This window comes from Gymnoscopelus microlampas (assembly GCF_963454915.1).
Source record: "Gymnoscopelus microlampas genome assembly, chromosome: 4".
Taxonomy (NCBI): Eukaryota; Metazoa; Chordata; class Actinopteri; order Myctophiformes; family Myctophidae; genus Gymnoscopelus; species Gymnoscopelus microlampas.
The window spans coordinates 45317318-45344069 of NC_139941.1; the positions used below are offsets into that span (position 1 = coordinate 45317318).

Below are 26752 nucleotides of genomic sequence, written 5' to 3' on the forward strand. Positions count from 1 at the left end.
TGCTCTGTGTGGAATCAGCTGTGTGTGTCCGTCTGTCTGTCTAGACTGCACTCTAACCCCAGTCGTGACACCACCTCCATAGGTTAAGATTTGACTGCATTCCTCATACCAGTGTCCTTAAAAACCTCCTTCCTAGTACACTTCAGTCATCACTCTTGCCAAAGGTACTCTGAATGCCTCCATTGACCTCCATACTGTAAAACCTAATTTATACTTTGGGAAAAGCGACGGCGTATGCCATGGTTTTAACGTGAAAATGTGCACTTCAGTTTTCGCTGAGCGGCGCGATCGCACAACAATGTATAAATTATATGCTTTAACCACGTGCGTGGTCGAACAGCCTGGTCACCAGATGAAACGTTGCCATTGTACGTTTCTGGAAACCACAAGATGCGGACCATGTTGACTCTATTCTAGATTCTAGAAGTGCAGAACAATTCGCAATTTGGAGTACCCGCAATTTGTGCGGGCACTCGCTCAGCTGGTGCCTCACTCGGGCGCGCCTCGCGGGACTCAAACCTGCTGCTGACGGCGTGTGGGCCTTCAAATGTCAAGATCCAACGTATCTGTGGCTTGCAAGAAACCTCTGGCGATTGGGTTTGGTGAAAAGCAGAGGTTTACTTAAGTAATAGAGTCATTTAGGGTCACATATGAAAAGGAAGGAGCAGTTATATTCCAAAATGAGATACCCCACTATGTGAAAATAAATGGACACATATTGTACAAAACAGCGTTGGCTCCGGGGCAGAATGTGAATTCCTGTTCTTCTATCAGCCACAGTCTGCCACTGTTCTATTCCAAGCGGAATCAGTGAGTTCACAACAGCCACTTTAAGCATTTTATAAGGCCAACTATGTTTTTAGAACAAAAATGACTCTCCAGATGATGTTTGGTTAGCTGTCAAAGTGACTGGAGAGCAGACCAGCTAACTAGCCACAATTACCAGCATTCGAATGGTGGTTGGTGGCTTGTGGTGACATGAAAGTAGAGCACATTATGGGCTACTGTTAAAAGAACACATTAAAGTACCCACACGCATGAAGCTACTATCAAAGTGCTCTTCCAAGACTCATCTGAAGAACTTCACTTACAAGGAGAGTTGTGTTTTTGAGGGCAGAATCATATGTGTGTATCAAATATTGACTGAGTTTCAGTTTACACATTTGTCTTTCATCCAAATTGGATGTTTTGCATTTTAGAATGAAACCCTTTCAAATGACCGTACATTTCTTGCAAGCATTCTTACCAATGTAGTAGTAATAGCTATAATAATGATAATAATAAATCGTGCAGTGATCAGATCCAGTATGGATGCACTGATCATAGTTGACATTTCCCATAATATTGAATTCCCATCCATCTCATAGTGTAGCTCAACTAACCTTTGAACCAGCAAAGAAGAGAGACACAGATGGAATGCTGCCGCCAACACTGCATGTTTATGGAATATTTAATGGCACCCAAAAGACTCAATCTGTCCAGCTGTAAGCATCCCTTCCCCACCCTGGCCTTGGCCTACTTCTGACAGCTATGTTAACCATTTTAACCCTGGCTTCCCAATATTGGGCATGTCATAGGCAAAAAACCCAATACAAAACAAGCTCACAGTGTGTCAGGGTGTTGTGAGCTTGCAGATCGATTTCTGAAATAATTTAGAATTGTGGTTAAGGCAAGGAGTGTCAAAGCATGTGTTGGGTGCATGGACCCCTATCTGAAAATGTTTTGTTTCAGGGACCCCCAGATGTACAAGCTTGCAGCACGGCACAAAGTGACCCGCTTGTGAGCTTGCATATCTGCAATGTTTTAAAAGTGGTTAAATGATTGTGATGCTGTATTAACACATTTTGAGGACCCCACTTTGAGAACCACTGTGCTAGCTAGGGCATAGTTCCACATTAGACAGCCTAATTTATACTTTGTCACCTGACATAACTAAATCATTTTCAAACCATAAAATGCGGCATACAGTATCATTTGAAAATATGGTTACATTTAAAAAAATATTTTCAAAACGACTTCTTTGGCAAATGGCCAGATTTGACCAACCGATGCATCCTGAAGGGCATTGTTTAGCCAAAATGGACCATTTCATTAACTTTAAGAACCTTAAAGACCCTCCAAGACTTCACACCCCCAGAACTTTCCAAGGTTTCAAAGAGTCCTTTGAATGAGTGGACTCCAAGTTGAATATCAGAGCAAACAACCTCGCCTAATTTTAGATGGCACAACACTGAATATTTGTCATAGGGTATTACCGCTTCGCTATGAGCTGCTAAACAAGCAAATGATCTCGCTAGTTTGCCGAAGGAAATGAATGCTGCAATGAACTTGTGTGAACGTTTGCAACTATTCGGGGCACTTTAATGACCCATGCAGTTCATATCATACCCACTGTGCTGCAATTTATCAATCAAGACTTAAGTAACATAATTTACATTTACAGTTCTGATTTACTCATGGCCTCCAGGTAAAGTTGAGCTTTATGTTGTTTGTGTCCCCGTTCCCTGTTGGCTAGCCCTGGAACGTTTTTCTGTTTATGGCCCACTGCGATAACATTTTCCCCTCTGAATCACAGGAGAAGCTGTGTAACGGTGCCACCCGGCTCAGCCCCCTCTCCCCTGCCCACAAACAGGACACTCTCTGTCAGTAGGGCCTATGCAGGCAGCTCCCACACTAAAGTCCCTTTGAAATGCCAGTTTGTTTATTCTGGTGTACTTAATATGCAGTGTACAGCTTAAGAAACCTCAGATTCACGGGAAGGAAAGGCAACATCTTATGTGACGGTCCTGGCCCATCATATTTAGCCAATTGCTACTAAAAGGTCTACCGCTGAAAAGGGTGATGTATTTTTCAAATATTGTGCTCGACATGTACCATCGCTTTGAGTGGTTTCCAAGTAGGGCTGCTTTGTTGGTCGTATGCAAGGTTTGATTTGCATGGGGGGGGGGGGGGGTTCAAGCTTCCTCTTTTGATATCCTCTGGTCATTAATTTCTATCACCGGTGAGGATGTGTTTTATATCCCTGCTTCTGGTCAGACTGAATGAAACACATGCATTTCCCTTTGGGAAATGTATAGACTATCTGTTGTTTTATATTTAATAATATCAAAGTTTAACAATTTACCTAAAACAGAATTATAGTTAACCAATGTTAACAACATTAACCCCATATGGTCCCCTATTTTGGGCAAAAAGTCAAAAATAGCATATCTATAATAAAATCAGATCTAAAAGAATTTGCAGATCTACAAGCTCACAACACGTTGTGATATGACACGTGCGCTTGCATCGACTCTTTTCAATTACAATTTCTCCCACAACAAAGTATATATATATATAGGGCTTAAGTGGTTAAGAAAATCCCTCCCTCCCTGTTTTTTTCTCATTTTTTATACATACAAATCTAACCCTGGTGGTCTTATGAACATATTCACTGCCAAACCCTGTGTTTTGCCATGGTCTTGTAGAGCCGCGCTGGTCCGTGACTCCTTCCGACTTGACTGACTGTAAAAGGCCTTCCAATGGCAAAGGAATCCAGATTCCTCCAGACATGCGTGGGTGTGCGTTAGCCTGCCATGGTGATTCAGCAGTAGTTTTGAGTTACATGTTGGGGGTATGCAGCTTGCGGTAGTTATCTCGGCCTGTACATACCACTGCCTCTCATGGGACGGGGGGGGGTGGGGGTGGGGGTGTGTCCCTCCCTCCGTATACCTGCAGCACACCTGCTCATGCCAGCCACACAATGGCCCAGGTTATTGCTAGCGCTGTGGCGAGCTGTGTGCCGTGGGGGTCTGGTCCGTGCCCCCTTCTGTCATCGCTGCTATTAGGTGGGTTGGTGGAATGCAACAGGCCACAGGTTGCCTCTCTGCTCTCCTGCTTGGGCAAGACGCCAGGTTAAATGAGTCTCTTTTGTATGCGGGTGTAGGGCAGTCACACCTGCAGGGGGCCACACTGGAAACTCCTCAGTGTTTATTGGACTCTTGAGAGTGTGCAAAATATGACCAAATTTGGTCACATTTTGTACACTCTCAGAGTTACAAACAAAATGTCCCTGTACATGTGCATCAGCAGCCCACAATGTATCATCAGGATTCACTACAGAACTGGACAGAGTGGAAACATTTTGCAAATGAGTGTTATGGTTTCCAGGAAAACTTTGGGAATTCTTTGGAAATTTTGGTAATTGCAAGAAACAAAAACTATTGTTATTCAGTCCTGATGATCCAGTGTTTAAAGGGTGGTATAAGTGATATTCTTTTGTAAAATAAAGACTTTAAGAGACTTTTGATTAAAAGTTAAAGCTCTTTAGATTATTTAGGTAACGAGCCAGATCCCTTGTGAATGTTGGGTTGCATCCTCTCTATTGTATCTCAAATCCTGTAAACATATGTTTCTGTTATTAATACTGAATGTCCCATGGCCTCTTTTATTTGATTGTCTGTTTGTTTTTTACTTCAGTTTTTTATTTCTTGTCTTTTTTTATTTCTTGTATTATGTCTGTATGTCTTACAACATTTTGAAATTCAAAAATAAAGATAAAGTTAAAGCTCTATATTCTGATAAGGTGACATCTGCTGTCATAAAGAAATAAAGAAAAACATCATTATATGTAAAAGGAACCAATGCCCAATCTCTAGTAACAATGTTGAATTATAGCAATACTTTATCAGATCATTTCCTTTTTAATGCGTCTGTTCTATCACAGCATATGAATGAAGTGAAAGGTAACATTGACGCCATTTTGCATGATTTATAGTTGTAAAGCGACCTGCACAGAAAATTGAAGCCACGTGTCATGAGTGTGTATATCTGCTATTTTTAGTAAGTAAAAGTAGCAATACGGCAATATAATAATACTCTGTTACAAGTAAAAAGGCCTGTATTCATCCTCTTACTTGAGTAAAAGCACAAAAGCATTTTGATCAAAATACAAGTAAATACCAAAAGTTTAAATACTTATGCATGCATGTGCCATTTCGCGTGTGTGATTAATGCATGTTTCGTAATAATAATCTAAGTCTGAAAAGTCACTACTACACAACTACCAAATAATTGTAGTGTCTCTGAGATGTAGTGGAGTAGAAGAATGGAAATACTAAAGCAAATGTACCTCAGAATTGTACAGGGATAGTTAACCCCCAAAATGTTTTTTTTCCTATCGATTAGTCACTCCATGATTGAGACTTGAATTCATGGATATTTCTTTGTTTTTGTCGCATTCCTAAGCCAATCATTTCATGACCGGCAGCGGTTCCGGTAGGAGACACAAAGAGTCATCAAATTATTGGCATATAGGAATGCAAGAAAAACATTTTTTTCCCATGAATTCAAGTCTCCATGGGGTGACTAATCGATAGAAAAAAAAAAGTGTACTGTACTGTACTTGTGAATTTACTTAGTTACTTTCCACTATGCTGACAGTGTTGGCTCCACCTCCTCTCGGTCTGTGATCTCCACTGATGTCAGAGGTGAGGCTGGAGGGCGGTGGGGGTGGAAGCATAAACCTTGATGAGGTTTTGTCTGCCGCGCTGCTACTGTTTGGTTTCCCAGGTGTGGCTGAGGTCGAGGCTTTCTCCCTGTTCCTCCCTGAAGGACCACAGAAACATTAATGTTACTGCAAAATTCAAAGACAGTTTTACACACTAATCTGGCACACGACAGCGATGACATCATTTAAGCAGTGTCTGAAGTGTGTGTGTGTGTGTGTGTGTGTGTGTGTGTGTGTGTGTGTGTGTGTGTGTGTGTGTGTGTTTTTATTTTTTCTTTGGCCAATGAGTTCACTATATAGTCGTCTACATAGAACTCCCTATATAGGGAGAAGCGAGAAGTGAATGAGTCAAAGATTTCGGACACAGCCAAAGTCTCTTGAACCACTTAAACCCTATGTACTCAACTTATTCCCGGAATCCCCCCCCCCCCCCCAGGACTATACTAGGTTCCCTCCTGTTTTCGCCCTATGCTAAATATCTGCTGGGAGGGAAAAAAAGGAAAAAAGAAAGGTATATCTGCAATTTTCAACGAATGTTCGCACCAGAATAATAACACTAGGGTTCAAAGTGGTTAATCACTTTCAACCTGCAGTACACTACTCGCACATTTGCACCAAGGGACCACAATGGAAATTAAGCCATCGGATTTGTATTGTGTTTAATTGTATTTTATCGCATTCACACCCTGTCAGGACAGACATTACACAGTCTCTGGTTGTATTACACTTGTACAGCATACTTGTTTATACAAGGATTTTTTTTAGGCCTCCTGTTTTATTAGCCTTCCGGTGTGTTTAGCACAGTTGTTACCTATGGACAAAGCATTCTTGGGGTGGTGGTGGTTTGTCCTGGGAGCAGGCTGGAGTCTGGTGCAGCAGCAGGGCAGACGTCCCCCAGCAGCCCCTTCCTCCCCCTGAGATGTTGTGGACCTCTCCTCCCTCTCATGTGGAGCTGGCTGGCTCTGGTTCCTCCGCAGGTACGTCTGTCTGTTCAGACTCTTCCTGTCAACGCTGTCAACTCCAGCCTGAATTCACACGTTTATCACAGTATAGGCAAGAGAGTGAACGGCCCATTAAGACCTATTCTACAAATGTCGTCTAGATCCTTTGACAGTTTTCTGAAAAAACTTAAGTTTCTATATCAGTGGTGCTCAAAATCTTTTACATGTCAAGGACCCCCAAAATGATATGTATTTTTTTTTTAATTGTTCCAGGGACCCCAGAAGCAAAGATTTGAGTTAAAAATGTCTTTAAAAATATATATTAAAAAGATCCTTTTAGCCTTAATGTCTTACTGTACCACGTGCTGTTCAATCAATCAAAGTACTGTATTCAATCAATCAATCAATCAATCAATTCAATACATCAATTTGGCAATCCTTGTCATGAAAACATTTGAGAACCACTGCTATAGACCATATTCACACGGCGGCCATATTGGAATTTAACATTGAAAGTGCCGCCACCCGGGGTGGCTACTTTCATTGACTTCATAGAAACATGGCCGCCGTGTGAATATGGTCTATAGAGTGAGGTTTCAAGGGAAACTGTACCATGTTGGAAAGCCTGCACTGCTTTCCTGTTTTCTCAAGTTTTATAGTGTCATTTTAACTGGAGAGACATTTGCATGTTTTGTCAGGTAAGAAGAGGTGATATATCACTCCAAACTCTCCTTTTACCGAACCTCCTGCAGCATGTTGCCCGTAATCTCTCTCCAAACCCTCCATGACAAGCCTCTATTGTGGTCGTGGACCAGGAACCTGCAACGCAGCCATCCAGTCAGTGAGTGAGAGAATGCGATGCATTTCTCTCATTTCACTCATCGCCCACGGAACATTACGGGGCAACGACAACCCCGCGGCCTTCTTACTACAAACGGCACCACACATCCTCCTCATCATCATCGGCATGCATTTAGCGTGAAATCATCACCAGTTTACATTCTTTAATTCATCTGTTTATCAGCGGCTGGAGAAGGGAAACCATTCACTTTCTTCCTGCGCTGAAAGCACATCAGCCAATCAGGGAAGGACGTACGTGACAACTGACCGGTCTCTGCGTGAAATGTTGAAAACACTAAATAAACATGGCGCTATGAACCCAGTGGAAAACTTGTGTTTAACCTATTAAGACCGGGAACGCATCTGTGTCATTTTTAGATTTCTTTGGCTATTCAAAAATAGCAGATATACAAGCTCATTGTCGCGCTATGAGCTTGTAGATCTTGCAAATCTCATTTGTAACTCAAATCTTTGCTTCTGGGGATTCTACAAATGTCTTCTAAATCCTAACAGTTTTTTTTTTTAAACCTATGTTGCTACATACCTTTTTTTTTGCTCAAACTTTTTTCATGTCAAGGACCCCCAAAATTATATGTATTTGGCCGTGGACCCCCATCTGAAAGTATTTTGTTCCAGGGATTTTGTTCAAGATTTTTCAAAAATAGCAGATCTACAAGCTCGTAGCGCGGCACTCGGTGCCGCGCTACGAGCTTGTAGATCTGCTATTTTTGAATAGCCAAAGTATAAAACATGGATAAAGTGGCTACACAGATGCTTTCCCGGTTTGAACGGGTTAATAACAGCTATCGTGGCCAGCATCTATGGAAACCATGCCCAAGTCTCACTCTCCCGTGACTCTTCCCCATTCTTAGGCATGTGCCGTTTGCCAAAGCATTTTCCTATGCACTCTAGCACACTCGAGACTAACGAAATTATCATTTTTTTGAGATTTATTACATTCCAACGTGTCAACATCACTGAGAATGGAACCGGGGAGAGTTGAGGTTTTGGCAGTTACTACAGAGGTCAACTAGTATGCACTGGAGTGACATAAAACAGCCACAATCATGCCGCTAATAGGGTATAGGCGAGCTGAAACATGTTCAATATGAATGTTGATCGAGGACATGTCTCATTCATTTTTCTAGAGTTCTGCCTATTCTTTCTGGTTTGCTTTTTTTTTTGGGACGCATTTTCATTTTCCAACGTTTCTTTTTTTTTCTTTCGTTCAAAAATAACAGAAATAGCTGACAATATGTTCGCCATTTGTTTTATGATGAAGGGCATATAGGTCTTAAAGGGTCATTTTCACTTTAAAACACTCCTGGGTGCATTTTCATGTCTACTCTGACTTTTGTGTGCACTCTAGACAGTTTCAAGTTTCTTAATTAAATAATAGACATTAATTTAATCAAACACACTCAGCTCCTATGTAAGCTCAATCAAACTCCAGGTTAGACTCATTGAATAACACACACTCCTGGATACTGATATTGTCCCTCTAATGAAATAATATGTAATATGGGGAGACCTTCATTTTTCAATTAGTTATTTCATTATGTTAATATTTATGCTGCGTTGTTGGTTTCCTTTACAAATGCAGGAAGTACTGTAGATCTAGAGCGGACACGGAAATGGTACATGTATCTGTCTGTGTGTGTGTGTGCACACATTACACACAACACAAAGGCGGCCTCTAGACCAGATAGGGCTGGTTAATTCAGAATAGAAACCTGTGAAAAGCCTGGCGACAAGTGCTTTAAAGTGAAATGACCCTTTAAATGTTTAAACCACTCTTTTGTTCTTTCTATTTTTAGAGTTGAGAACCTCTTGGCCTCTTGTGTAGCCGTGTTGTTGTATAATAAAAGACCAGCCAGAGGCCACCAGAGCTGACTGACCTTTTCGTCCAGTTTGTACTTGTAGGCAGGGCGGTCCTCGTGGGTGGGCCTCTTTCGTATCCTCTCCCTGACCGCGTGGAAGACTATGGGCTTGTTCTTCAAAACGAAGGCACTGGCTGCTCTGGGTGTCTGCTGCCCTGGGTTGTCCCGGGTCCCGGGGGCAGCGGCGAGACTTTGATCCACGGCAAACACCTCCAAGGCCCAAGGAGTGTTGGGCCAGACCTCATAATTTGGCCGGCTACGTTGGGACGCATCATCAGGACACGCCAGGGCAGTGTCTCGGGGTGATGACCATAGGAGGCCGCTCCTTTCTTTGCTTCCTTGGGACAATGATGGGGTCAACTTGAGCTGAACTCTCTTCCTCAACGTCCCATCTTCCCATTTTTTCTGTGACATACAGAATAGGAGCTCATGCAATTGTGGGAATTCACTTTTAAAGTAATGGAGGAAGAAATACATGCTGATGATCACCTTCTCTACAGGGTTGTCCAACTCTGTAGGAGGGAGGAAAATGAGCTCTTTGACGGCGACTTGGCGAGAATTGGAGCTGTAATCAGAATAGAGAAATACACACCGCTTGGTTCAAACATCTAAAACCAAGGACTAAACATTGCAACCAAACAACACTAAATAATAAAACAATTGTGCAATTAAGACAATAAACCAAAAGGTTATCTTTAAGAACAGTATCCCCCCCTCTATAGTTTTAACCTCATATTTCTTTCAGTCGGACTTCATTCATTTATTTAATACTTTTATTTGGACGGGACAGCGCATATTAATGAACACCACACATACAATGCCGTGTAAATACACCGGATTTAGCAAGAATGCTAATTTCCATCCGTAGTCCCCATACAGAAAACACTCAAAATTAGAAAAAAGAGCACATATAAACATTACTAAAAGGGTACAAACAGAAGTGAAAAAACAACAGTTCACTATCATTCTAGGGATAGAAAGGAGTACATCTATACGTGTATATCTATTGCCAATGCTCTGGGTGGCTCTGGGGCTCCTTGTCAAGGAGTTTCAGTTGACTCCGTTGCACTGATTATAAATCGCTCTGGATAAGACTGCCAAGCTCTAAACCGAAAGTAGTACGGTAATAACACTCTGTGCACCAACCTGGTTTGGGATTGGCACCGTGGGGTGTAATGAGGATTAGTAACCCACGTCATTAGCGGTCTTGAGGACTGCAATGCAGTCCTGGGCAATGGGTTAATCTGGATGGTACTGAGCTGCGAGTCAAATCAGAAATTATGAAGAGCAAACAGTTTTTCATATACTCCAAGTCACATTGAAAACAACCTTTTTTGAAGGTTTTCCTAAATATTCTACTGTACATCCCATTTCAAAAATCCGAACTTTCTCATAAATTTCCTTTAAATTTACAGGGTCAGCAATATAACTGTTATCTACAAGTATAGGCCCTTATGCCATTGCTGAAGATAATTCTTCACAATCGATATCACAGTATGAAATAGTAATAATGGCTTTACAGTCTGATAAAAAAAAAAGTGGGCTAATGAACTTTTTAAGACCTGGAAATTGTCATATTAATTTATCATAGCCTACGTACTTCTCCAGGCCTGTGTAGAAATGTGTCTATCTTTTTTTATCAATGCAAAAAAAACATACGTATACAGAACCTACCTTGAGATCTCTGCTTTTTCAAGACAGGATGAGGTAACTAAGCTGTTGTTGTCAGGATAGTGGGCATGTATGCTGCATGGAAGCACATAAGTCATTTCAGCTGTTGATATGTCTCAACCATATAATAACAATCTTCAGAGTGCAGTGTCCTCAGCCACCTTGGTAAGGCCCAGCGGGCCTGGCTCTGCTGGAGCTGTTGTTGCTGTGGAGGGCTGGTGAGGACAGTGAACTCATCATCTCTAATAGCAGTCTGGAGGAGCAGCTTGACATTGAGAGAACCCCCATTTTCAGGCCACTCTGATGCATCGACGACACTGAGGGTTGGAAAGTCATCGGCTGCTCATGTGGGAAGAAGAAGCAGACGTTTTATGTAGGAGCACAACAGTGAATATTAACTAATTAACTAATGTAATTGATTATGAAAGATAACGTCGCACCGCTGATCCCACCATAGTGTCAGGGGCTTTGTCAGAGTTTACCCGTTGTACCCGTTTGTCTGTGTCCCTTTTGTGCCCATATATGGAGATCCCTGGTCATTATGCCCATACCCTATATATTGGCATGCCCATACATGTATATGGTCAATGTTATGACCCTGTATCTATTTTCCTGTGTGGTGTTTCCCCCCTCATTGGTGTGTTGTGAGGAGTGATTGATTGACTACCAGATGGTGTGAATGGTGTCTGAGTGGTGGCTGAGTGTGAGTGGCTAACTAATAGGTGGAACCAGGCTGGTGATTGGCTCCTGTGACGATGGGCTCAAATATAAAGCTGACTGGCACCAGCATTCAGTTGTCTCTCCTAGCCAGCCCCAGGGCCGGCCCTAGGATTTTCGTGGCCCTAAGCAAGATTTTTTTTGGTGCCCCCCCCCCCCAAACACCCCCATTATAAAATCATTGTCATTTTTTATTGCATACTAAAATAATAACACTAGTTGTTGGATAGGAGATACATGACATAATTACAAGATGAAAGTAAAAATTAAAAAAAAAATTATATGCACGTGGCCGCGGACCCCCACCTGATAATATGTTGTTCTAGGGAACCCCCAGAAGCAGAGATTTGTGTTCGCCTTAAAAACATTTTTTTTTAGATTTAAGCTTGTAGATCTGCTATTTTTGAATAGCCAAAGTATAAAATATGGATAAAGGGGTTAAAATGATTGCGATGCTTTATTAACTAATTTTGCTTGGGACCCCCTGGTATCCCCCCAAGGACCCCACTTGAGAACCAATGTCATAGATGACTGATGTCACAGGCTGGCCACATGAAGTCTGAGACCACATTGTAGCAACTCCATTCCATTCCCATGTGAATCCTGAGTTTCACATGGTTAGATTCTATTTAGACAACACATTAACACACATGTACAGCTTTGCAAGAGCTTTTTACAATCATGTTTTATAATAAATAATATAATTGTGTCCCCTTTAGTTGTTGCTGGGTTATTTGCTACAGTACATATGGCACGTATGTGTAATTTGTCCTTTGCATTTACCCATCCTAACTATTAGGAACATCTATCTACTATCTTTACATGAATTCTACCAACAGCTATGGCTCACAGAGGGCTGTGACTGCTTTATCGCTGCACTACTCCATCTTCTTGGACTTTGCTGCCCCTTGGTGGCAAGATTTTGATCCTTCTTGGTAGATGTCTTCGGAGTCTCTGGGTTGAGTATGATCACTTCCTCCTCCTCACTGTCCAATATAACTACCACGTCAGTGGTGTAAAGTAACTAAGTACATTTACTCAAGTAGTGTACTTCAGTACAATTTTGAGGCACATTTACTTTACTGGAGTATTTCCAAATTTCAATACTTCTACTTCTACTCCACTACATCTCAGAGGCAAATATTGTACTTTTACTCCACTACAATTATTTGAAAACTTTAGTTATTAGTTACTTTGCAGATATAAATTATTATATTATAAAACACACATTAACCACTTTAGCCCTATTTTATACATAGGCTATTTGAAAATAGCAGATCTACAAGCTGATCACAACTGTACTTTTGGTACTTTAAGTATATTTTATACTTGTACTTTTGTACTTTTACTCAAGTAACATTTTGAACACATGCTTTTTTCTTGTAACGGAGTACCTCTACATTGTGCTATTGATCTTTTACTGAAGTAAAAGATGTCAGTACTTTTTCCACCACCTGTACCACGTCTTCTCTCCCTGTGTCCTTCCTCTCATGTTGGTCCTCTTCCATCGTAACCTCCTGCTCCTCCTCTTCCTCCTCCTCCTCATCCTCTTCCAGTCCCCAATTACTCTTAAGAACCCGGCCCACCTGGCCCACGCCCGTAGCAGGAAGTACAGGAGATGGCACCGGCGTATACGTTTGAGGTGGGGCCTCAGCTCTCTGTACGACATCATTGGCTCTCTCCGTGACCTCTTCCATCTCCAGAGGAGTCTCGTCCGCTTTCAGCGTTGTGATTCGTTCCCTGGGCATAGACGCTGCAAAGCCGCACCTTCGCCCCTCCTTCCTGGCTTTCTTATCGTTCTCCAGGGCTTTGACGATAAGCTCTGTGATCTCAGACACTTTGACGCTGGCAATCTTACTACATCTCAGAACCTGTTCTTTGAGCAACATGACGCCCCCGCTGGATTGGATGGAGCAGATCTCTCCGTGTTTGTTCATGGCGATCATCAGCAGACCGTCCATCACGCGCTCCTCGCGCTCACACGGGTCTACAAGCAGGTAGGTCCCCTGTTGGAAGAAGGAGACGCTGACACAGATTGGCATGTGGTAGACGCTCAGAGGAATAGGGTCTCTCTCCTCAGGACCATACACAGTAACTTCGCGTCCTTGGATTCCTACGTCGGGCCGTTTGAAGTGGCAAAGAGCAGTGATAGCAGCTATACTGGCAGCATCCATCAGGTTACCATCATAATTCAACACATGAACGTCCACTCTGATTTGCCATACCTTTTCCCCAGATACCACACACAGAGACTCGGTGTCAATGCACTTGGAGTTCCTCAAGCATCTCTCCAGTTGTCTGTTTAGCGTCACTGACAGGTCGGACTGCCTTCCCACTTCAAATGCTGGTGAGGCCATGGGTGACAATTCTATGTTGAAGAACATGATTCCTTCATTTGGCCGATTCTCTTTGGGAACAACCAACTCGCAAGACACCTGGGCCATGACTTTGGTTTTCCCCAGATCAACAAAGCAGCATCCATAGTCGGTCCCAAATGAGATCTTTATGCTTCTGTAGTCATAGGTCTGCCGTCCATCTAGACGCCTTTTCTCTTCAAGTGCTTTAAGCAAGAAATCGCGCTCGCAGTTCGATAACGGAGTGTCTTTCATTCTGTAAACTAAATAACATAATAATATTGTAATATTTGTATAATTTATTGCTTGACGTTACTGTAAAGAACGTTTCAGAGCAGACTTGCTACTAGCATTAGTGATAAATGGATACCACAGCACATTATACTGTGTTCAGTATGCCTGGAAACCCATATATAGAGATAACTGACATACCCAGGTCTGACATCATAGACCCCCTCCTGGAGCCCATATATGGAGCCAACCGAAACATCCAAGCCTGACATCATAGACCCTATCTTTGGGCATGACCAACATCGGAGCTCCATATATGGATTTGACTGACTCACAGTGCTCGAGTTGTTGTTGATATATAAAGAAATATATATGATTTTTGTTTTTTTAAACGTGCTTCTCGATTATTCGATGAATCGAAAAAGTAATTGATAGCACAATCTCTAAGAAAATAATCAATAGTTACTTTGGGTTCAATTTGCTGGGAGGGATGGGGGGATCCATGCCTCTGCTTTTGATATCCCCCTTCTGGTCATTCATTTGTATGGGCAGTAGAGATGTACTATTATTTAGTACATCTCAAGTATTATGGGGGTCCTTGAAATTTCCAATTTTCTGTACTTTTACTTCTACTTTTTACCACTACAACTCAAAAGCAAATATTATACTTTTATTCTACTACAATTATTTGAAAACATTAGTTACTAGTTACTTTGTAGATTATTATTACAATGTAGAGAGAATAATCGCACATCCACTGTTACTTATTTCAGGTGCGTTGGATAGTAGATAATCTGAATCAAATAAGAAGTCCCGCACACTGTATCTTGCTGTGGCAACTCACTTTTTTTATTTAATGACAAATGTTTCGATCCGTCTGGACCTTCCTCAATAGTGTCTTACAATACTGATCACTTTGTGCTCTCATATACAAACACTCCATCTGGTTCACAGGTGTGAGACAATCACACTCCCAATGGGAGTGTCACTCAATGATTGTCTCTAGTGTGTGAGCTTGTCGACTTGCCCAGACTCAACATATATACATCCATTATTTACACATATTCACAAATATTTTTAAAAGTATTTTTACAAAAACAATCTTAAGAAATGAAAACATCGGCCTTGCGGCTTTCATAAGTCACTCTTAACTTTGCATTAGAGCTTGGTTTTTTCCAGACAATTAATATATATAGTATTTCAGAGTTTTCGAATGCATAGTCCCACAATGAATTACAACATCACATGCCATGGAATTTCATCGTTCAACCCTTTTGGGAATAATGTTTGTAGGGTATAAATCCAATAAACTTCTCTTTTGTTTAGTATTTCATCTGTTTCCCCATCTCTCAGGTAGAATAATTTTTTCAATCCCTTGGAATTTGAACGATGAGATGTCATGTTTGAAGTCATTAAAATGTATTGCTACTGGGTAGTTCCTGTCATTTCTCCTTATTGTGCTTTTATGCTCACTCATTCTTTGTTTGAGCTGGCGTGATGTTTTTCCCACATACACCAGTCCGCATGGACATTTAATCAAATAAATAACATGTGTAGTGGTACAAGTAATGACATCATTGATAGAATATTTCTTCCCCGTATGGGGGTGAGTAAAGTAGTTCCCTTTGACCATATTGTTGCACTAGGCACAACCTCTACATTTATAGCAACCATTTGGAAGAGGTGCTAGCAATGATTGTGTTTCCCTTTTCCTTGTTTTTATATGTGCATGAACTAGGCTATCTCTCAGATTGTGTCCTCTTCTATACACTATTAGAGGTGGATCTTTTAAGTCTGTTGATATGGTAGGGTCTGAGGATAGCATGTGCCAATGTTTTTTATTTATGGGCCCCAATGTATAGCTGTTAGGGCTGTAGGTTGTACTGAACATGATTGAATGTTTCTTTTTCTCTGTAATAGTCTTTTTTAACAGTTCATTTCTTGTTTTATCCAGAGACATTTGGTACGCTTCTTCAACACATTCAATAGGATAACCTCTTTCTATAAACCTCTGTTTCATGTCAAGTGATTTAGCCATAAAATCTTCAGTGGTGTCTGAAAAATTGGCTTCGTGGTAAGCCTCGTTTGAGGGGTATGGGATGATAACTATTGGCCATTAGTAAGGTGTTTCGATCTGTATCTTTTCTATACAAAGTGGTACATAGTGAACCTGCCTTCTTCTCAACCCACATGTCTAGGAAATGGACTCTGTCTCTAGCATATTCAGCTGTAAACTTCAGATTTGGGTCTTTCTCATTGAGCAGAGTAACAAACTCACTTACTTCAGTTACAGTACCTTCAAACAGACAGTAGATGTCATCAATGTAACGATACCGTTTAATAACCTTGTTAATGAAAGGGTTCTCTGTGGGATTATACACGAACTTTTCTTCAAATAGACCAACATAAATTGGCATAGCTTGGAGCTACCGTACTGCCCATTGAACAACCATTGACCTGGAGATAATAGTCTTCTTCAAACTTGAAATAGTTCAAATGTATGTATACCCCATAGACGTTATTTAGACGTCATTTAAACGTCTATTTAATTATAAGGATATGAATACTTATAATTAAATCCAGACGTTTAAATAAGATCTAAACTTATTAGCATTAGATAGACTACCTTTACAAGACATATATTCATTTAAAAGCCTCAATATTTAATGCAGATCCAGCTTCTCTATTTAAAAAAAAAATACTAAAGGGAACAAATTTAACCTGTTATCCTTACCTTGATAAATGTGGTAATGTAGTCCCAGGATGTTCTGACAATGTATTTACATTGTTCTCTTTATGGATATTTTAAACAGCTTTGAGTGTAACACTAATGTCATTTGTACTGTACAACAGGATATAAATAAATGTATTTATGTTAAGATTTGACTATCCCTCAACTACATTTCAATCACAACATGTTTCAACAATTTTTCAAAATTGAACTTTTTTATTCCTTAACTTATTTTTCTACTCATATTGAGTGAAACAATGGAGGTGCAGGTAAGAGTCAAGAACCAAACCAAATATAACAATTTGTTGAACTTTACTATACTTTGCTATAGACAAGCACACACACATATATATTTAACTATCATACACATGATCCCTCCCCACACACTCAGTTTATTACACACACTCTGCATCTGCGTAAATAGCAGGCAAGCAGCAGCCAGCTTCCCAAATGCACTTTGCCCAAAACTGTGAAAACATGCTGTGCTCTGAAATTGAATTAGAACTGCCTTAAGTTTTAGATAGGATTTAGAAACACGGCGGTATGTGCGTCTTCTGGGAGCTAAAGCAAACATAACTTGTAAGTTAATGCCTTTGAACACTGCCTCCAGGGACAAATCAAAGGCATTCTTCTTCTCACCATACCAATACTCATCAAATATATCTCCACATTCCACTTTGAAAGGTTAGGCCTACAGTATATCTTTGTCCTGAAAGAGGTATTTTTTAGAGCCTGTAAAAAATCCTTGTGATATTATCACTATCAATCCTCACAGGTTGATCAATTCTTGAAAGTGGCCAAAGAGCACAGAGATTGTGAAACAAAGCAAAAACTGCATTTCAAAGCAGTGACCTGGCTTAAAAATCTTGAAAATGATTGACCAGGAGAATAAAAGTGTGACAGCAACATTATGAAATGGCTTGCAGCAACAAAGAAACACACAAGGCTAGGAACATGCATGCATGACACACACACACACACACACACACACACACACACACACACACACACACACACACACACACACACACACACACACACACACACACACACACACACACACACACACACACACACACAATCTGTATGATATTACAAATTATCAACATTGATGTAATCGTTTTGAATTCAAATTATTTAAAGCATATCCTTTTTTGTATTTACCATTGAAGGTACAGTTGGACAAAATAAAAAAATAAAAACACATAGATAAACATGTTAACATAGATAATTACCTGTGGCGGTGGATTTTGTGGGTTTTGATGGTTGGGTGTGGACAAGGGCTTAAAAAATAGAAATTGGTCACATTACCCCAAACAGGTCATATTTGCTCAAGTCTAAACTAATATTAAACATTACACATATACACAATAATCCATTCTAGTTGTTTAGTAACTACAGACAAAAATCCTTAAGGCCAGAACTATAGTTCTGGCCACGCCAGGCTAAGTGAGTGAGTCTGTTAGTTAGTTAATGAATTAGTGAGTTAGTCAGTATGTTTGTTAGTTAGTGAGTTAGTTAGTGAGTTAGTCAGTATGTTTATTAGTTAGTTAGTAAGTCTGTTTGTTAATTAGTAAATTAGTTAGTTAGTCAATATGTTAGTAAGTTTGTCAGTTTGTTAGTTAGTAAATTAGTTAGTTAGTCAATATGTTAGTAAGTTTGTCAGTTTGTTAGTTTTGGGAACAACATTAGTACCTCTAAAGCAGTGTTTCCATAACTGGGGTTTGGGACAGTGGTGTGTTCTAAGTTTTTTCGGAGGGTATACGATACGATGCGCGTGGTCGTGGGTATACACTCGCACGTTTTCAATGAAATGGTTATTAGACTGTATGCGCTTTTCCCCCAAAAAATCTGGACTGTATACGGCATATACAGCGTGTAACGGTAGAACACACTACTGGTTTGGGACCCCCAGGGGGTCCCCAGATGATTAGCTTAATGGGCAACATTGTTTACTCACTCAGTAAACAAACCAACATACAGTATAAGCGCATACAGGGTATCTGCACATTTATAATGTTACAATTTAATGACTTTAAAGACCTTTTTAAAACCAAATTGTCAAATATTACGTAAGAAAGAGGCAAACATTGTGAAAATAGTCGATCTACAAGCTCACAACGCCTCACACTGAGAGGTGTTGTGAGCTTGTAGATCGGCTATTTCCACAATGTTTATCCATGGAACCGAGTCAAACTAAATGTAATGCCTACATCTCCAAGTCCAAGTGCTGGTCAGGGTGGGGGGTCCCCAGTTCAGATGTGATTATTTTGGGGGGTACCTGTAAATGACTACACTTACAAATACACTTTTAACCTAAATGTAACCATCAGGACACCTCAGGGACTTGAACCCCGTCCTAGTGAACCAGGAGTGCCATACCAGTGTCTTTTACCTCTGACTCATTTACAGGCAGTGGCGGGAACATTACTCAATTTCTTTACTTAAGTAAAAGTATCAATACTGCAATGTAGAAGTACTCTGTTGAAAGTAAAAGTCCGGAATTCAAAATGTACTAAAGTGCCAAAAGTAGAAAGTACTCATTATGCAGAATGTCCCATTTCACAAAGTTTTCGAATGTATAAAATGCATAAAAATCTTTTTTGAAAATAGCAGATCTACAAGCTCACAATGCGTCGCATCGCGACGTCCATATAAATTATATCACAATATACTAAAGGTCATTTGTACAACGTTTTTCCGATGTACGGCACTCAGCTTTTGGAAGCGAGTTTAAATCAGTGGTTCTGGGACTTTTTCGTGCCAAGGATCCCCAAATTGATACATATATATATATATATATTTGGCCACTGACCCCCCGCCCCCCCCCCCCCCCCATCTGAAAATGTTTTTTCAAAATCTAAAATCAAAATGACACAGATCCTTTCCCGGTTTTAATGGGTTAAATGGCCTGTCTTGGTTTAAAGCCCACTCACCACGACAAGGTGCAGGCCGAGAGTGGGGACACCCCCACCTCCCCCCTCTGTGGGGGGGGGGGGGTGGGGATTGGGGGTTGGGGGGTTGGGGGTGGTGGGGGGATTGCAAACAGACGTACACGGACGCCACATACATTACAAACAGACGTATTACATATATTACAATATATTACAAACAGAAGTAAATATATATTACAATATAATACAAACAGAAGTAAATATATATTACATATATTACAATATAATACAAACAGAAGTAAATACATATTACATATATTACAATATATTACAAACATAAGTGAGACTCAGGCTTCTTCTTCTTTCGTTTATCATCATTAGATGTCCAGCTCAATAACGTGCAGCCACGCCCTCATCTCGGGTCCCACATCAAAGCGGCCGGCCTACGATGGTGGTCTGTACAGGACACAGAGGTGATTATATGATCGGCAGATCGGCAGGGTTCTGGATACAGGGCTGCAGGCTCTGGATACATTTCAGACTTACACGGACGTCACATTTATTACAAACAGACGTAAACAGATATTACATATATTACAATATATTACAAACAGAAGTAAATAGATATTATATATTACATTACAAACAGAAGTAAATAGATATTACATATATTACAATATATAACAAACAAAAATAAATATTTATTACACTTATTACAATATATTACAAACATATGTGAGACTCAGGCTTCTTCTTTCGTTTATCATCATTAGATGTCCAGCTCAATGTCGTGCAGCCACACCCTCATCTCGGGTCCCACATCAAAGAGGCCGGCCTACGATGGTGGTCTGTACAGGACTAAGAGGTGATTATGTGATCGGCAGATCGGCAGGGTTCTGGATACAGGGCTGCAGGCTCTGGATACAAAGTTATGGGTACAGGGTTCTGGATACAGGGCTGCAGGCTCTGGATACAAAGTTATGGATACAGGGTTCTGGATACGGGGCTGCAGGCTCTGGATACAAGTTATGGATACAGGGTTCTGGATACGGGGCTGCAGGCTCTGGATACAAAGTTATGGATACAAGGTTCTGGATACTGGGCTGCAGGCTCTGGATATAAAATTATGGATACAGGGTTCTGGATACTGGGCTGCAGGCTCTGGATACAAAGTTATGGATACAGGGCTGCAGGCTCTGGATACAAAGTTATGGATACAGGGTTCTGGATACGGGGCTGCAGAGGACGTTGCAGAGACCAATCAGTCATCATTCATTCCCACCAACTGGTAGTTCCTCATCATTGCTGCCACTTGTAATGTCTTCCTGTCTCATACATGGTTCTCACGTTCCACGTACGGATGTTGTCGGTATCACATATAGAACACTAAAATGTATTCAAAAACATAATTTATCTGAGTTTGGCTATCACATTTCCGGCCGCGTACACGTACACGGACGTCACATAGATTGCAAACAGACGTACACGGACGTCACATACATTACAAGCAGATATTACATATATTACAATATATAACAAACATATGTGAGACTCAGGCTTCTTCTTCTTTCATTTATCATCATTAGATGTCCAGCTCAATGACGTGCAGCCACGCCCTCATCTCGGGTCCCACATCAAAGAGGCCGGCCTACGATGGTGGTCTGTACAGGACACAAAGGTGATTATGTGATCGGCAGGGTTCTGGATACAGGGCTGCAGGCTCTGGATACATTGCAAAGAGACGTACACGGATGTCACATAGATTGCAAACAGACGTAAACAGATATTACAATATATTACAAACAGAAGTAAATAGATATTAGATATTATATATATTACAATATATAACAAACAAAAATAAATCATTATTACACTTATTACAATATATTACAAACATAAGTGACACTCAGGCTTCTTCTTTCGTTTATCATCATTAGATGTCCAGCTCAAGGTCGGACTAAGAGGTTAAGAGGTGATTATGTGATCGGCAGATCGGCAGGGTTCTGGATACAGGGCTGCAGGCTCTGGATACAAAGTTATGGATACAGGGTTCTGGATACGGGGCTGCAGAGGACGTTTCAGAGACCAATCAGTCATCATTCCCACCAACTGGTAGTTCCTCATCATTGCTGCCACTTGTAATGTCTCATACATGGTTCTCACGTTCCACGGATGGATGGATAGGACACTTCGACCGACGGGGTGGATGGATGGATGGATAGGACACTTCGACCGACGGGATGGATGGATAGGACACTTCGACCGACGGGATGGATGGATGGATAGGACACTTCGACAAACGGGGTGGATGGATGGATAGGACACTTCGACAGACGGGGTGGATGGATGGATAGGACACTTCGACAGACGGGGTGGATGGATGGATAGGACACTTCGACCGACGGGATGGATGGATGGATGGATAGGACACTTCGACCGACGGGATGGATGGACGGATAGGACACTTCAACCGACGGGATGGATGGATGGATAGGACACTTCGACCAACGGGATGGGATGGATAGGACACTTCGACAGACGGGATGGATGGATGGATAGGACACTTCGACCGACGGGATGGATGGATGGATAGGACACTTTGACAGGCGGGATGGATCGATGGATAGTGTCCTATCCGAAGTGTCCTATCCATCTTCGACAAACGGGGTGGATGGATGGATAGGACACTTCGACAGACGGGGTGGATGGATGGATAGGACACTTCGACCGACGGGATGGATGGATGGATGGATAGGACACTTCGACCGACGGGATGGATGGACGGATAGGACACTTCAACCGACGGGATGGATGGATGGATAGGACACTTCGACCAACGGGATGGGATGGATAGGACACTTCGACAGACGGGATGGATGGATGGATAGGACACTTCGACCGACGGGATGGATGGATGGATAGGACACTTCGACAGGCGGGATGGATCGATGGATAGGACACTTCGACGGACGGGATGGATGGATGGATAGGACACTTCGACAGGCGGGATGGATGGATAGGACACTTCGACCGACGGGGTGGATGGATGGATAGGACACTTCGACAGACGGGGTGGATGGATGGATAGGACACTTCGACCGACGGGGTGGATGGATGGATAGGACACTTCGACCGACGGGGTGGATGGACCGATAGGACACTTCGACCAACGGGATGGATGGATAGGACACTTCGACAGACGGGATGGATGGATAGGACACTTCGACAGACGGGAGGGATGGATGGATGGATAGGACACTTCGACAGACGTGGTGGATGGATGGATAGGACACTTCGACAAGACGGGATGGATGGATGGATAGGACACTTCGACAGACGGGGTGGATGGATGGATAGGACACTTCGACCGACGGGGTGGATGGATGGATAGGACACTTCGACAGACGGGATGGATGGATGGATAGGACACTTCGACCGACGGGATGGCTGGATAGGACACTTCGACATACGGGGTGGATGGATGATAGGACACTTCGACAGACGTGGTGGATGGATGGATAGGACACTTCGACCGACGGGATGGATGGATGGATAGGACACTTCGACACACGGGGTGGATGGATGGATAGGACACTTCGACCGACGGGATGGATGGATGGATAGATAGGACACTCCGACAGACGGGATGGATGGATGGATAGGACACTTCGACCGACGGGATGGATGGATGGATAGGACACTCCGACAAACGGGATGGATGGATGGATAGATAGGACACTCCGACAGACGGGGTGGATGGATAGGACACTTCGACCGACGGGGTGGATGGATGGATAGGACACTTCGACCGACGGGATGGATGGATGGATAGGACACTTCGACAGACGGGGTGGATGGATGGATAGGACACTTCGACAGACGGGGTGGATGGATGGATAGGACACTTCGACCGACGGGGTGGATGGATGGATAGGACACTTCGACCAACGGGGTGGATGGATGGATAGGACACTTCGACCGACGGGATGGATGGATAGGACACTTCGACCGACGGGATGGATGGATGGATAGGACACTTACATAGATGTGATGGATGGATGGATAGGACACTTCGACAAACAGGATGGATGGATGGATAGGACACTTCGACAGACAGGATGGATGGATAGGACACTTCGACAGACGGGGTGGATGGATGGATAGGACACTTCGACCGACGGGATGGATGGATGGATAGGACACTTCGACAGGCGGGGTGGATGGATGGATAGGACACTTCGACAGGCGGGATGGATGGATGGATAGGACACTTCGACAGACGGGGTGGATGGATGGATAGGACACTTCGACAGACGGGATGGATGGATGGATAGGACACTTCGACAGGCGGGGTGGATGGATGGATAGGACACTTCGACAGACAGGATGGATGGATAGGACACTTCGACAGACGGGATGGATGGATAGGACACTTCGACAGACGGGATGGATGGATAGGACACTTCGACATGGATAGGACACTTCGACCGACGGGATGGATGGATGGATAGGACACTTCGACAGACGGGATGGATGGATAGGACACTTCGACAGACGGGATGGATAGGACACTTCGACAGACGGGATGGATGGATAGGACACTTCGACATGGATAGGACAATTCGACCGACGGGATGGATGGATGGATAGGACACTTCGACCGACGGGGTGGATGGATGGATAGGACACTTCGACAGACGGGATGGATGGATAGGACACTTCAACAGACGGGGTGGATGGATGGATAGGACACTTCAACCGACGGGATGGATGGATGGATAGGACACTTACATAGACGGGATGGATGGATGGATAGGACACTTCGACAGACGGGGTGGATGGATGGATAGGACACTTCAACCGACGGGGTGGATGGATGGATAGGACACTTCGACCGACGGGATGGATGGATGGATAGGACACTTCGACAGACGGGATGGATGGATGGATAGGACACTTCGACAGACAGGATGGATGGATGGATAGGACACTTCGACAGACGGGATGGATGGATAGGACACTTCGACAGACGGGATTGATGGATGGATAGGACACTTCGACAGGCGGGGTGGATGGATGGATAGGACACTTCGACAGACGGGATGGATGGATAGGACACTTCGACCGACGGGGTGGATGGATGGATAGGACACTTCGACAGACGGGATGGATGGATAGGACACTTTGACAGACGGGGTGGATGGATGGATAGGACACTTCGACAGACGGGGTGGATGGATGTATAGGACACTTCGACAGACGGGATGGATGGATGGATAGGACACTTCGACAGACGGGGTGGATGGATGGATAGGACACTTCGACCGACGGGATGGATGGATAGGACACTTCGACCGACGGGATGGATGGATGGATAGGACACTTACATAGATGGGATGGATGGATGGATAGGACACTTCGACAAACAGGATGGATGGATGGATAGGACACTTCGACAGACAGGATGGATGGATAGGACACTTCGACAGACGGGGTGGATGGATGGATAGGACACTTCGACCGACGGGATGGATGGATGGATAGGACACTTCGACAGGCGGGGTGGATGGATGGATAGGACACTTCGACAGGCGGGATGGATGGATGGATAGGACACTTCGACAGACGGGGTGGATGGATGGATAGGACACTTCGACAGACGGGATGGATGGATGGATAGGACACTTTGACAGGCGGGGTGGATGGATGGATAGGACACTTCGACAGACAGGATGGATGGATAGGACACTTCGACAGACGGGATGGATGGATAGGACACTTCGACAGACGGGATGGATGGATAGGACACTTCGACATGGATAGGACACTTCGACCGACGGGATGGATGGATAGGACACTTCGACAGACGGGATGGATGGATAGGACACTTCGACAGACGGGATGGATAGGACACTTCGACAGACGGGATGGATGGATAGGACACTTCGACATGGATAGGACAATTCGACCGACGGGATGGATGGATGGATAGGACACTTCGACCGACGGGGTGGATGGATGGATAGGACACTTCGACAGACGGGATGGATGGATAGGACACTTCGACAGACGGGGTGGATGGATGGATAGGACACTTCAACCGACGGGATGGATGGATTGATAGGACACTTACATAGACGGGATGGATGGATGGATAGGACACTTCGACAGACGGGGTGGATGGATGGATAGGACACTTCGACCGACGGGGTGGATGGATGGATAGGACACTTCGACCGACGGGATGGATGGATGGATAGGACACTTCGACAGACGGGATGGATGGATGGATAGGACACTTCGACAGACAGGATGGATGGATGGATAGGACACCTCGACAGACGGGATGGATGGATGGATAGGACACTTCGACAGACGGGATTGATGGATGGATAGGACACTTCGACAGACGGGGTGGATGGATGGATAGGACACTTCGACAGACGGGATGGATGGATAGGACACTTCGACCGACGGGGTGGATGGATGGATAGGACACTTCGACAGACGGGATGGATGGATAGGACACTTCGACAGACGGGGTGGATGGATGGATAGGACACTTCGACAGACGGGGTGGATGGATGTATAGGACACTTCGACAGACGGGATGGATGGATGGATAGGACACTTCGACAGACGGGGTGGATGGATTGATAGGACACTTCGACAGACGGGGTGGATGGATGGATAGGACACTTCGACAGACGGGGTGGATGGATGATAGGACACTTCGACAGACGGGGTGGATGGATGGATAGGACACTTCGACAGACGGGATGGATGGATGGATAGGACACTTCGACAGACGGGGTGGATGGATGGATAGGACACTTCGACAGACGGGGTGGATGGATGGATAGGACAGTTCGACAGACGGGATGGATGGATAGGACACTTCGACAGACGGGATGGATGGATGGATAGGACACTTCGACAGACGGGATGGATGGATGGATAGGACACTTCAACAGACGGGATGGATAGGGCACTTCGACCGACGGG

The 26752-nt window shown here is 43.3% G+C and overlaps 2 protein-coding genes across 2 annotated transcripts; both read right to left on the reverse strand.

Annotated features, from left to right (window-relative positions):
- Positions 1-7433: 7433 nt before the first annotated feature.
- Positions 7434-11110, reverse strand: LOC311044093 (uncharacterized protein; the record flags this gene model as incomplete). Its single annotated transcript, XM_084055514.1, has 6 exons — positions 10982-11110; positions 10824-10895; positions 10296-10408; positions 9639-9714; positions 9168-9554; positions 7434-7490 (listed from the first exon to the last, which is right to left on the reverse strand). Exons 3-6 carry the CDS (start codon positions 10346-10348, stop codon positions 7434-7436), a joined length of 573 nt encoding a protein of 190 aa, XP_083911640.1. The 5' UTR covers positions 10349-10408; positions 10824-10895; positions 10982-11110.
- Positions 10915-14146, reverse strand: LOC311044095 (exosome complex component RRP45-like; the record flags this gene model as incomplete). Its single annotated transcript, XM_084055516.1, has 2 exons — positions 10915-11073; positions 12980-14146. The coding sequence occupies 2 exons, from the start codon at positions 14144-14146 to the stop codon at positions 10915-10917; spliced, it is 1326 nt and encodes a 441-aa protein (XP_083911642.1).
- Positions 14147-26752: the final 12606 nt, after the last annotated feature.